At 42.2% G+C, this 14796-nt stretch overlaps 1 protein-coding gene across 2 annotated transcripts in view; it reads right to left on the bottom strand.

Annotated features, from left to right (window-relative positions):
* The window catches only part of rnf216 (ring finger protein 216), a 281665-nt gene that overhangs the window by 83215 nt on the left and 183654 nt on the right, over positions 1-14796 (bottom strand). For both annotated transcript variants that reach the window (XR_010977366.1, XM_068055782.1), the window contains exons 14-15: positions 12252-12349; positions 1283-1505 (exon numbers count right to left, since the gene is read on the bottom strand). Coding sequence is in view for 1 of the 2 variants with exons in the window: in XM_068055782.1 (XP_067911883.1) it covers positions 1283-1505; positions 12252-12349 (321 nt within the window). In the remaining variant the exon portion in view is untranslated. The remainder of the gene's footprint in view (positions 1-1282; positions 1506-12251; positions 12350-14796) is intronic.

A 14796-nucleotide genomic window follows, 5' to 3' on the forward strand; every position in this document is an offset into this window, starting at 1 on the left:
TAATTTTGGGGCTTTCCAGCAGGCTTTAAATAAAGGTACAGTTTACAGATGCGGCCAAATGGGAGCCTTCGGCAGGAACTATGTTGGACAACACTGGTTCTAGAACAACAGGCGTCAACTATCCCAATTCTGAAATCCTCGACACAATCCTGAATTGAATGTGTTGCTTCTGAGACACAAGAAGGTGATTGTCTTAAACCATCCCCACCACCTACCCCCTCAGGATGAGTGTGTTACAACAAAACCCCGGATGAATACGTGTGAAGTATCCAGATCATAACAAAATGGTACCCATCGAGACTCAATAGATAGCGATGGTTTCCACATCCTGGTCATTGTGAGGCCACACCTAAGAGAGAGGCAATGTGTCAAATAACAGAAAACTCTTCTTCGTGATGAATTTTGATCTTAAAAGCTGGAGAGGGGGGAGAGATCAAGCCAATACCTTTAGAAAGCAGTCCAGCCAGGGTCTGTGAAGAGATGCAGCCAAGCAAGAAGCCCTTTTGCTGATACTACAATTCAGCTTGCTGCCAGCAGTAAGTGACCACCTCACCTCCAGTCTGAAGTTTTAACCACCAGGAAATCTACAACACCTCAACAAGTTCAAGACTACAAAAACCCAGGCCTGCACCTTAGAAGAGACTGTCCTCTCTGAGAAAATTCAATAGGTTTACACGTAAGCCACGAACACCTCCCTTACTTTCAACTTTAAATTCCTTTTCTCTCTATCTATTCTTGTGTATTGTGCATGTGAGTAAATGTGTGCATGGGTGAGGTTGCAACCATTTTGGGAATTGTGTAAATTTTTATTTTTAATTAACCTACAAGAAAATCTGCCACTGTCTTTATTTGACCCTAAAAAGCACTCCGGGGCTAACACAGCATTTTAGCAAAACACGACTGCAGTCAGCTGGGAGGTGAACAGTGAGAACTACCCACACCCCTTTCCACCGGTCCGTAACACAATTATTAGTTAAGTGAACCTACACTTTGAAATTTTATTAGAAACACAAGTTAATTTTAAGTAATTCCACCCGACCATGATTTTAGAACAAACTGTCAGTGTTTTGATCGACTATTAAGTGCAATTATCATATATGCTGAATTTTCTCCATGTGAATTGTTTTCTGTAACCCTTTTCGTACAACTGGAATTTTCTCTTTGCGTACAACGGGCCCATCGCTCGAGAAATTATAAACAAGTTGAGTTCAAAACACTTCTGTGCAACATTAGAATTTTGCATTGAAATTAACAATACTGTTTGAAATGCACAGCATCTTACCTTGGGATCTGTCCATAAAGAGCACTTCTTGCATAAACGACAAGGTGCTCCTGGTGACCGTGGGTGTTGACAGAAGTGGTCGTACCCATTTATTGGAGCTCGGCAGAGGTAGCAGATCTGCGCCCCGCAACGACAGGACATCCTGTTGCATCCTTCTGATTTTATGAGACCCATTGTGCATTTGTGACATTTCCTGATCGCTGCTGCTGTCATTTTCTCCTCACTGTAACACAAGAAAATAGAGATTTGCAAAACTAACGTGTGCGAATTCTCAATTCATCAGACTCAACCAATGCTGACCATCTAAATCCCTTTTAATGTTCACCTCCCCTTTGCAGAACATGTCTCTTTATACAGTTCCTTGAGAGCTAGCAACTTGCCTAAGTGACCTTTCTTCAAAGGGTATGCCAAGATAGAGAGTTAGCAAACCATTATAGAATAAGGAAGAAGGTGATCATAGCCAAGTAGGACATCCACGTGCACTTTTCAGCAAGTAATCAGAGTGAGAACCCTGGATCATTTTCCCCATCCCAGCCAACAGGACTGAGACTTTATATAGGTTAGAAGGGGGGGATGTTTGCTGATGATTGCAGTGTTCAGTACCATTTGCGACTCCTCAGATACTGAAACAGTCCTTGTAGAAATGCAGAGAGACACGGACAATATCCAGGCTTAGGTTGATAACTGGCAAATAACATTCGTTCCACAGTGCCAGGCAATGACCATCTCCAAATTCCCTACCATCAACATCCTGGGGGTTACCATTGACCAGAAACTTAACTGAACCAGCCATATAAATACTGTGATTACAAGAAGTCTGAGGCTCGGAAATCTACAGCGACTAACTCACCATTTACTCCTCAAAACTGCCCACCATCTATAAGGCACAAGTCAGGAGTGTGATGGAATACATTCCACTTGCCTGGCAGAGTGCAGCTCCAATAACACTCAAGAAGCTCGACACCATCCAGGACATGCTTGATCAGCACCCCATCTTAAACATTCACTCCCTATAGTAATATAAAAGCAAAATACTGCAGATGCTGGAAATCTGAAATAAAAACAAGAAATGCTGGAAATACTCAGCAGTTCTGGCAGCATCTGTGGAGAGAGAAGCAGAGCTAACGTTTCAGGTCAATGACCTTCTTCACTCCCTACACCACTGGCATACAGTGGCAGCAGTGTGTACCACCGACAAGATGCAGTGCAGCAACTTGCCAAGGCTCTTTCAACAGCACTTTCCAAACCCATGACCTCTACCACCTAGAAGGACAAGGGCAGAAAATGCATGGGAATACCAGCACCTGCAGGTTCCCCTCCAAGCTACGGACCATCCTGACTTGGAACTATATTGCCGTTCCTCTATTGTTGCTGGGTCAAAAACCTGGAACTCCCTTCCTAACATCACTGTGGGTGTACCTACACCATATGGACTGCAGCAGTTCAAGAAGGGATGGGCAACAAATGCTGGCCTTGCCAGGCAGCGATGCTCACATCCCAAGAAAGAGTAAAAAAAATTGCTTCTGCAATACTTTTCAGAATTTTTAGTGTGGCAGCAGCTGCATTTATACTATCTACAAATGCAGAGTTGCATGCATTATATTGATAAAAAGGAAAAAACTGCAAGTGCTAGAAATCTGAAAAATACAGAAAACGCTGGAAATACACAGCAGGTTTGTCAGCATCTGCAACAAGGAAGCAGTTAACATTGGTAGTTTGATATTTTCCACACAGTAGCATGGAGACTATCACCTGGAATTTCTCATCTCCTGCCATAACTTCAGCAGATTAGTGGAGACACCCTGGAGAAAAGGCATAAACCATTTCCCTGGGGATTCAGATGACCTTACAGTGGAAGGTCTGGAGAGCCCCTGTGGAAATGCTACCCGTTAGTATATGTTAGCCGCATTAGCTGTGGCTCAGTGCTAGCATTCTCGCTTCCAAGTCAAAAAGTCGCGGGCTCAAGTCCCTCTCCAGAGACTTGAGCTCAAAATCTGGACTGATACTCCAGTCCAGGACTGAGGTGGCACTGCACTGTCAAGAGGGGTCATCTTTCAGATAGGATGTTAAACCAAAGCCCCATCTGCTCTCGCAGGTGGATGTCCAAGATCCCATGGCACTGAACTGAAGAGCACGGTGGTTCTCCCGAGGGTCCTGGCCAATATTTATCCTTCAACTAACATCTCTAAACTGATTCTCTGGTCATTGTCACCCTGCTGTTAGTGGGGCCTTGCTGTGCATACACAGGCTGCCATGTTTCCTACATTACAACAGTGACTATACTGCAAAAGTGCTTTACTGGCTATAAAGTGGTTTGGGATGGCCTGAGGTTATGAAAGGTTCTGTATGAAGGCAAAGCTTACTCTCTATCAAGTCCAACATGATGCTGAAAATACATGCGCACATCACATTCTTTTCTGTTTAGGCTAAGTGAGTAAAGTGAAAAAGATCCTCAATGAGCCATTCAAACCAAGAAGGTGTAATCCCTAATCTGTGGTCATTTAAAGTAATGTTAACAGGGCAGCACTTTGGTTTAAGCATCCTTAATCTAGAGAGGGCTAGTGGAATGTGTGGGTGTGTCACAGGGGACAGCAAGAAGGTTTCATTGTGATGGTGCTCAACTCACCAGTGAAGAGGGGTCACTTGCACAAGGTACCAGTTAGCTGCCAGTGCCTGTGGAATCATTCTTAAGCTAAAGTCAGCAGCTCAGAGGGGAAAAGGGAGAAGATGAAGACTGCCTGCCCATCCCGAAGATGGATTTGCAAGTTGAAAAATTAGATCAATGCATATTTAATGTATTTTTCACATTCCTTCCAAGAAAGGGCAAAGTCTTTTTCTCATTCTAGAACAGATATCCTGTTATGTGGAAATCACCACACTATGGCAATTGTGTATTTTTAGACTGGATTAGGAAAGTACAAACAAATTAGTCTAGATAGTGAACCACAAATAAAAAGCAATTTGGTAATGTTTTTCTGTTTTCACATTGGTGTTACACGACACCACCAGTCCGGAGCAGTGCTGAGAAAGGTTTTATGTTTTCCAATAAAGGTTTTTCCAAGGTTTCTGAGGTTGCCAAGATCATGCTAATAACATTTTTTTATTGTTGCGCTCTGAGATGGCAGTGCCCCAGTACTTGTTCTGTGCTGAAGAGCAATTGTCTGGATCTAATTATAATTTTGAATTGGTACATTCAGGAGTAGAATCATTTTCTTGTAACAAAGGTCTAAATGATTCAGTTTTGTTGCACATATATCTGTGATGAAAAATGTTAACCAATTGCTATAAAGGTCAATGTGAGAGTCATGCTTTCTATACAACCTGTCTCTCTCATTGGGTCATACTGCATCTTGCTATCAGCTGTAGCTCTTCCTGCTTGCATGCAGCAGGATGCTTTGGTGGTCTAAAAGGAAGCCATATGATAGACATAGCATTCGGTGTTTAACGTCCTCAGGAAAATGGCAAATACATCCGCCATTTCCTAAATTGCTATCGCATCTGCGCAGCTAGGAAATAATATTTTCAGATGGACGTGAACAATTCTAAACTCAGATACAATGAATTTCCTGATCTCAGTAACTCTTAAGTGTCTGAACATACTGTGCAAGTTTCCACTGGTAACATGCATTACAGTTCAATTTAGCACCATCATAATATGTAAATAGAAAATATTAGCCTCATTTTCAAAATTAAAGTTTATGCAAAAGCATAAGGCTACTTCTGTCAAGAGCTGGCACAGCATTCTGCTCTTTCTTTCCTACTCCAGAAAGTCAGCACTTGTTTTGTAACATTTGCCATCAGGACACTGTTTTTAACTACTCTTTGACCTGGTAGAGCAAATGCATATACCCTTGGAACCCCAAACGGCCTCTTTCAATTTTCCCCAAGATAAGTTAAACAAATTTTGTAACTGTCATTGGCATATTGCCATCGTGTAATTAAAAGCCTTCAGAGAATTAGCTGAGAATTTTGCACCATTTCATTGAGGGATTAGTCAGATTTAACCCACTCCTGCAGTAACATGAGGAGTCACGAACATTGCACGATACAGAATAAACATCAATATCCTTAGAAAGCAACATTGTTATGACCAAGGTGGGAGTAATGCAGTGTTAATTCAGTCCCACTACTCCACAGGTCATAGCATATCAAATAAAGTTTCCTACCAGCTGGATAATAGCCAAATTAAACACTATTTGTCCCCCAGAATAAAGCACACAAAACCAGGTTTCTTTAAACAACAAAATTAACTATTAATAAACTAAGTCTTACACAATAATGAGATAACTATGTGTAAAAGACTCTTTTAAATCTTCTTATTCTTCTTAACCCTCATGCACACACACATACATTCAGAAAAAAGAGTTAACCAAGGAAAAGTGATGTTTTGGTTTACAACTGTTTAAGAATAAAAAAGAAAAAATGATCGAGTTTGTCCTGTTCTGGTAGGATATTTCCAGTATGGTGAGGTGCCCCAGAGTCAAATAGTCGGATGCCACTCGAAGTGTTTCCAGGCGAGGCTGAATAGTGTGATGGGTAGGCTTTTAAGGAAATCTGTCTGCAGCAGGCATCACACAGGTCTTTCAAAAAAGAGTCTAACAACAGGTTTGCTTGGGTGTGAAGTAGCAGTCTAGCAATAGAAGCTTTCTTGATTTTTCAGGATCTCCCAAAACACGAGGCAACAGGAACCACTCTTGAGGCAGGGATTTTTCAGAGACTAGAGGCAATAGGAGTCTGCAGCCTTTCAAATGCAGGGGCTTCCTCTCTGCAAAGCAGGTTTCCTCCACAGAGAGTAGCAACTCCTCTTTTCCTGGGTTTTTTCTCTCTCCAGGCAGACCACAACCATACCTCAAATATAGAATTTCTTTGCAAGAGATGCAAGTCTTCCTTTTCAGGGGGAGTTCTTTTTCTTTGGTCTGCAAGCAGGCCCCAGCCAGATTTCGCTGCTTGCTGTGTCCAGCTCACTGCTCTTTCACAATAAAAAAGTGAAACTGAAACTCTATCAAGTCATGTGACCTGTCATTCCCCTGCTAAACTGCTTGGAAACAGATGCCTTGCAGTCTGTCTCACTCCGTTCAAACACCAAGTTTCAACATTCAATGTTCACAGAAAAATCCTTTTTCTCAGTTTTTTTTTTAAAAACACATAGAATTCTAAGCTTTCAATAAAAAAACAAAACTCTTGCAACATGTGAAATATTTCTCCATTTTACCATAGCTGTAATCCTACACTGAACTTCTCCGTTCCAATGACTGACTCCATACACTTAGTAAAGATACTAATAGACCCCAATTGTAGATGTTGTGAAGGAAGATTCTGTACATCTATCGGTGTTTGTCACCCCTTAGTACTTTCCTCTCTGCTTTAAAAACTTTATGTTAAAGTCATACTGGGGGAATGACTCATTCCCTCTTCCACCACCATGGAACACCCTGAATGCAAGTTTCTTCAAATTCCTAGACATCTTGCTTTCAAACAGCACAAACGTCAACATTAATGTTGACCCTTATGCCTGATGTTAAGGATCATTTAAGGAAGCATCAAACTGATCTACTTTCCATGTGTTCTTTCTTGGCTCAGCATCAAGTTTACTTCAATTTTTATCAGGTAACAATTAAAACTGATTGACAGATTGGACCTCAATGGGAAGTTACAGTAATAGTCAGCCTATATATCAGAAGTTAATTTTTAATTGATGTGAAAAAAAAGACAACCATTTTAAGATTCTTGGCAACTATAACTTTTGGGTGTATGTTGTAAGTGATCAACTTTCAGCAGAGATGCTCTTTGAAAGTGTGATCTGTAACTGGGCACGATCAAAACATTAAGTACAGTTTCTTTACCCAAAACAAAAACAGGATGCAAAATCTATGGCAATAATGAACATGCCCAGGTTTCTGTTATTGCTACTTTTAACATTCTTGTGTCTGGTGTCAAACGTGCACATAGCTAAGTGGTCTGATCCACACAGGATACTTTTGACAATCCACTACTCATCAACTCTATTAAAATAACAGTCCGTCCAATTGAAGTACAGCATGTTGCCTCTCTGATGACTCAACTAGTAACCACACTGCCAGTGTGGAACTGAGATCTACAAACCAAGGTGGTTCACATTTAATTGCTGGTCTGGATTCAGTAAACTGATTATGGTACAATAACTGGTCTGGAAAATGTAAGCATGTGGGCACTGGGTGAGGGTAAGGCATGGCTGTGCTACACCCCTACTATAGTTAAATAGTCTGGTGTTCATTGTAAATGGTCATAGTCAAGGCTAAAGCATGAAGCATGCCTACTTGGACAAGGTACCAAAGGACTGCTTCTGCAAACATGCCTCAGCATAAAATGTCAGGAGAGAAAGGGGATGAAAAAAAAAGAGGAATTTTTACTTTTAAACTTTGCAATCAGCTAGCTGCTACCTTTGATAGTTACATTTTAGAAAAAAGGAGGGAAATTTTAAAACAGGACAAAAATTGCTTCCTTCAATAATCAACCCCTTTGGGACAAAGGTAGAGCACAAATTGGAAATTGAGCAGGGCGGTCGGCACACGGAAATTCAAATCCTGATTTAAAAAAAAGACAGGAAAATAATTGAACTTTTTTGCCTGTGTATAGCTACAACACTGACATCTACCCGGCAATGTGGAAAATTGCCCAGGTATGTCCTGTACACAAAAAGCAGGACAAGTCCAACCCGGCTAATTACTGCCCCATCAGCCTACTCTCAATCAGTAAAGTGATGGAAGGTGTCATCAACAGTGCCATCAAGTGACACTTGCTTAGCAATAACCTGCTCAGTGATGCTCAGTTTGGGTTCCGCCAGGGCCACTCAGCTCCTGACCTCATTACAGCCTTGGTTCAAACATGGACAAAAGAGCTGAACTCAAGAGGTGAGGTGAGAGTGACTGCCCTTGACATCAAGGCAGCATTTGACCGAGTATGGCATCAAGGAGCCCTAGCAAAACTGGAGTCAATGGGAATCAGGAAGAAAGCCCTCCGCTGGCTGGAGTCATACCTAGCGCAAAGGAAGATGGTTGTGGTTGTTGGAGGTCAATCATGTGAGCTCCAGGACATCACTGCAGGAGTTCCTCAGCGTAGTGTTCTAGGCCCAACCATCTTCAGCTGCTTCATCAATGACCTTCCTTCTATCATAAGGTCAGGAGTGGGGATGTTCGCGGATGATTGCACAATGTTTAGCACCATTCGCAACTCCTCAGATACTGAAGCAGTCCGTGTAGAAATGCAGCAAGACCTGGACAATATCCAGGCTTGGGCTGATAAGTGGCAAGTAACATTCGTGCCACACAAGTGCCAGACAATGACCATCTCCAACAAGAGAGAATCTAATCATCTCACCTTGACATTCAATGGCATTACCATCGCTGAATCCCCCACTATCAACATCCTAGGGGCTACCATTGACCAGAAATTGAACTGGAGTAGCCATATAAATACCGTAGCTACAAGTGCAGGTCAGAGGCTAGGAATCCTGCGGCAGGTAACTCACCTCCTGACTCCCCAAAGCCTGTCCACCATCTACAAGGCACAAGTCAGGAGTATGATGGAATACTCTCCACTTGCCTGGGTGGGTGCAGCTCCAACAACATTCAAGAAGCTCGACACCATCCAGGACAGAGCAGCCCGCTAAATTAGCACCCCATCTACAAACATTCACTCCCTCCACCACCGACGCACAGTGGCAGCAGTGTGTACCATCTACACGATGCACTGCAGCAACGCACCAAGTCTCCTTTGACAGCACCTTCCAAATCCACGACCTCTACCAACTAGAAGGACAAGGGCAGCAAATGCATGGGAACACCACCAGCTGCAAGTTCCCCTCCAAGTCACACACCATCCTGACTTGGAACTATATCGCCGTTCCTTCTCTGTTGCTGGGTCAAAATCCTGGAACTCCCTTCCTAACAGCACTGTGAGTATACCTACCTCACATGGACTGCAGCGGTTCAAGAAGGCAGCTCACCACCACCTTCTCAAGGGCAATTAGGGATGGGCAATAAATGCTGGCCTGGCCAGCGATGCTCAGATCCCATGAATGAATTTTTAAAAAGCTGCATTATACGAAAACAAATTTTGGACATATGACATCTAAATTGGGCTCCAACACCACCTAATTATTTCAATCCCAAATTTGCTCCACTGTCTCTGTTGACATGCTGCTTGTCTGATATCCAGGCATGACTGAGCCAAAATGTGCTCTAATTAAACAGAGAAGTGCAAAGCCATTGTGTCATTGGTTCCTGCCACAACCTCTGTTCCCTTGCCACAGAATCCATTTCTCTCCTTGGCCACTGTCTAAAGCTGAACCAGAACTTTGCAACCTCAGTGTATTATTTCACCGAGCTGAACTTCTGACCAGATCCCCACTCCATTACAAAGGCCACCTACCTCCATCTGCATAATATTACCCGTCTATGACCCTGCCTCAACCCATTTGCTGCTGAAACTGTCATCCATCCTTTTGTTACTTCCAGACTCAATAGTCCAATGTTCGCCTGGCTGGCCTCCCATTTTCCACCTTGTGTTAACTTGACCTCATCCAAAACTCTGCTGCTTGCTCACCCGTAACTGACGTGCTTGCTGAACTACAGTGACTCCTCGTCCCCCAATAGCTCATAAACATGCATTTAAACCCCAATATAGCCTCTCCCCATTCTAGCTCTGTAACCTCATGCAGCCCTACAACCCTCTGAGAATGCTGCACCCCTCCAACTCTGGGCTCGTGTATCCTCCACTTCCATCCTTTGGTGATCTTGCCTTCAGCCATCTAGCACCCAAGCTCTGGAAATCCCTCCCCTAAACGTCTCTGTCTTTCTACCTTTCTTTCATCCTTTTAAGGTGCTCCTTAAAACCTAACTCTTTGACAAAGCTTTTGGTCACTTGTGCCAATGTTTCCTCCTTTCGCTATGTTGATTTTTGTCTGATTACGTTCCTGTGAAGCACTTCGGTACATTTTACCAGCTGACCAGTGTTGCATACTTAACCATTCAAGGATTAGGATCACCTATCAGAAATGTCCCCTCAGAAAGCTCTAGGAACAGGAGTGGACCATTCAGCTCCATGAGTCTGCTCCTCCATTTAATTCTACCATGGCTGATCTGTACCTCAACTCCATTATCTGCCTTTGACTCACGTCCCTCGCTACCCTTACCAAACAAAAACCCCTAAATCTCAGTACAGATAGTTTCAATTGACCCAGCAACCACAGGCTTTTGGGGAAGGACTTCCGATTACTGCTAATCTTGTGTGAAGAATTTCACTCCTGAATGGTCTGGTTCTTATTTCATTATGCCCCTATGTTCTGTATCAATTCACCAGAGAAAATAGATTTTCTTCATTTACTCCATCAAATCCTTTAATCATTTTAAATGCCTTCATTAGATTACCCTTTGATCTTCACATCACACCCTTCCATCTTCCAGCTCAGATTAAAAAGTACAAACTTTTGTAGCATGGAGAAAACGTGTACAAGACACGAGTGCATCTGTTTCAGTAACAGGTTTGTGCTGAACTCAGCCAGGACAGCAGATGGCTCAATACAGTTGGCCTCAGTGCTCCTGGGCTCCGAGGGAAGTGGAGAAACTCATCTTGCCGTGCGTCCTCCTGGAATGTGCCTGTGTTGGTATTGGACAAAGACCAGGTTATCACTTCTCCATTGCTGAATAACAGACAACTTTTCCATGGTTCCAGAAGCTAGCTGCTGCCCTTATAACTGTACCTTTGCTGCCAACAATGCTTTCAGGATAGATGGAGAAATCATCAAAAATAAAATCAGAGGGAGGATACACCCCTTGATATTCCCTGATGCATTCCTTGATACAACATTACATTGCTCTCCAGGGATAGGAACATCACCCAATATATGCCTAAGCCATATAGTGCAGAAGGTTCAGTTAATTTCTGGCCTGTGCTGAGTGAGCTGCTCTTACTCAGGGCAGCAAATTGGGGTGCTACAATAGGCCTCATCCAGAGAGGGGAAAAATAGTCAGTCTGCGTTCCTACCCGTAATTGCCATCCAACGTTTCCTGCTGGAATTGTGCATGGACGTTGTTTGATGGCAGTTCTGGGGTTGGTTCAGAAGCCTCTCTTTTCAAGTAGCCTCCTGTGAGATGTACAGTGTGAATTCATAGATGAAGCATGGCCACATGGGCAACATAGCAGAGGAAGCCTGTGAAACCACACTATTACCAGTTAGCACCTTCAAAAGCAGAGAACATTGCAAAAAACACTTAAGTAATTCAACGAAGTGCAAATACAAATGGCGCTGATGCTGGATTACACTGGTTTCATTCACCTTATTGAGAAGTTGTGTTTTTCTATTCCACTGTTATTCAGTGCAGACCAGGTTTTCTAAATGGAATTTCAAGCAAAATCTTAACGTTTTGGGGTAAAAATATCTTTCATTTCTTTTTCCAAGTTTGCAGATAATTTTATAATTAATTCCAACAAAACAATCTGGCCTCATGCCCATGTGACAAAGGATACATGTACTGCTCATTGTGAATTCTGTCCCTCAGCTGTCTTTCTCTACTCCATCCCTTCTATCCATGTCTCTACTCATTTTCTGCCTCTCACCTCCTTCTGGAGGTGTCTCTGATTCTTGTGTATCCCTTCTCAATCCTTTCTTTCTCCACTTTCTTTCCTTTGTCCTTTCTATATGGCTCTCTCCTCCATTGCCTATGGGCCCCTAACTCATTCCTTTTCTCTCTCTGCTTCCTCAGAGTTGTCGGTTTCCTTTTCTGAATTACCCTCTCTCAATGACGGTTGTAGGGCCCTCATATCAGAAATTCACATTTCAAAATTGGAAATTTGTTGATGAAACAAAAGGCAAATTTCTAATAAAATTCCCACTCCTGTAATATCATTCCATGGAAAAACAAGATATTCAATCAAGATGATGTCACAATATTAAGCCTTTTGTGGATTGGTCAAACAGTCAGCTACTTACAATGAAGTTCTAAATTTGATTTCATCTTTTTCAACCACTTGATCACACGACAGCCCAGCATGGTCCTTCCACAATACCTGACACTTCCTGCAACTTTCCTGGAGAGAGCAGAGGAAAAGATTAATAAGACACAATCAAAACTGTGTTCACCTAGGTAGGAAACAGTGAGAGATATAATGCACTTCATACAAGTATACCACCCTGTTACAGTTTGACGTCTGCCATTCTGGGAGTTATTTTCCTCTTTTCCCACGTGTAGAGACCAATTATCTTTGTTAACACGCAAGCACACAAACAGATTATAAGGAGAAGAATTTGAATTAGCATCTCTAAAAGCAAGCTTGGAAAATGTTAATGGACACATTTAGCACGCCCGTGTCATATTTTAACAGTGCCTTTATCCAGTTTAAAATAAATATTCTAATGCAATATGAACAGAAAGTGCTGGAAATACTCAGCAGGTGTGGCAGCATCTGCAGAGAGAGAAGCAGAGTTAATTTTTCAGGTCTGTGACCTTTCATCAGAACACCTGATGAGAACTCAGCACAGACTAGAGATCAGACCTGCACTGTCATTGTGAGTATGGCTTAGCTGCTTACAGGACAAACTCGCTGGGACAGCATGTGGTGGTTCTATCAACAGAAGGCTAAAAGCAGCATTGCGGGAATCAGCCTGAAGAATCCCCACCTCCCTCTTCTTATTCACGACCCTCATTGAAAGCCACCTCTGAACAAGCTTTGGGTCACACTTCTGAATATCTCCATCTTGAGTTTGGTGTCCATTTTTGCCTGATTATGATTCCAAGCACAGTGATCTGCACCACCAATGTGCTTGTTCTCTTCTACGCATAAAATAGTTTCAACTTTCAAATGAAAAACTGATTTACACTTTACTGCAAGGTAATGAACTTATTACTGCAGAGGGCAAGGTTAGCGTATCAGAACGGAGAGGGGGGTGGTCATGAAATAAATGAATTAATTTCAGCTTGAAGTCATGCTCGGTAAATATTCAACTTCCTTCACTCATTTTACAAGTATTGCATGCATGTTTTAAAAATATTTTTAAAAATTCTTGCTGCAACATTTACTATTTGGGACACATTTAACAGTCTTTTTTTCTTTTTACATAGAGCAGAATTCTGATTAGTTTTAGTTTCCCTTAAAAAGCAAACCTTCATACAAGTGAACATGTCTGATACAAGTTTAACAGTTGGAAATCTGCTTAAATGGGAAGCTAGCCTGGATGGATAAGCACATTAAAAATAGAGTGTAGTCACTACACCGCGTGACCTGTTAATGTGAAGTGATGGTACATTTCATGAATTTTCTGTAATATAGACAGTATTTGAAATTTACACTATATATTGCGCCTTTCAATAATACTAGACAGCTATTTTCTGTATGAACACCAAACATAAGAAACTGAAATTAACCTCAAAATATTTACTTTGTTCATGCTTGACTTTATTACCAGCACTTCAGCTGCATCTGTTCGGCTCAGCGGCCTGTGGAGACTGCAAACTACACCATGGTTTGCAGCACTGAGATTCAACCAGTAATCACCAACTACTGAATATGTTCCTAATGTACATCTGTCACGTGCACCCCTATTGATAGTAGGCATTCTTAGCCTCTGGGCTCAGCGCTATTAATTGTTCTATGGGCTTTTAGGTTAACCTCAAACGCATCATGTACAATGCATTAGCAAAACCTACCAAGTGAACTGTACATAGTTGCAAGGGAAAGACCAATTACATTTGTAGATTGTAAAAATATTTTGAAGACTAAAGCACAATCTTCCTGAGGCTTTGCATCTAAAAGGGTGAGGTATACTGTGCAATCCAAGTCTGAGGAGAACCACGCAGGCCAACAAAGCACATTTGTGGTTCAGTATATTGCTCACCAAAGGTCCTTAAGTAGTTACGCAGCAGCCCTCTTTCAGGGGTGTCCATACAGTGGTCTGTGAGCCACACGTGGCCCTGAAACCCTGCAAATCTTATATACGACGATGCATACTAAACTTTAGATCAGCTTAAAAATCTACTTCACTGGTTTGCCCAGTTTGAATTTTGTGCTGCTGGAGGTTTAGAAAGAACTACTCTTAACACTTAACTCATTGGTGGGTAAAAATCACAACGCCAAGAAATGATTTACAACTACAGACGTATACAAATCAACGGGAACACTGATTGAAAGTTTAAAATATTAGTTTGGTGGCAGTTTCATCTAAGTCAGAAGGTTGAGTTGAAGTGTCATTCTCGGACTCGAGTATGCAAGCTAAGCATCCCAATACTGAAGGAGTGCTGCATTGTCAAGGTTGCTGTCATTCAGGCAAGATGTTAAAACAAGGCCCTGCCCACTTTCTCAGGTGGATGGTGAAGATCCCACGGCACTATCTGAAGAGAATACTAGGATACAGCATACTAGGAACAGGGGTAGGCTATTCAGCTAATGCACCATTCAATTAGATCATGGCTGATCTGCATCTTAACTCCATTTAATTGCCTTGGTTTCTGTAACCCTTAACATCCATGCCGAACTAAAAT

Source organism: Heterodontus francisci, chromosome 24 (assembly GCF_036365525.1).
Source record: "Heterodontus francisci isolate sHetFra1 chromosome 24, sHetFra1.hap1, whole genome shotgun sequence".
NCBI lineage: Eukaryota > Metazoa > Chordata > Chondrichthyes > Heterodontiformes > Heterodontidae > Heterodontus > Heterodontus francisci.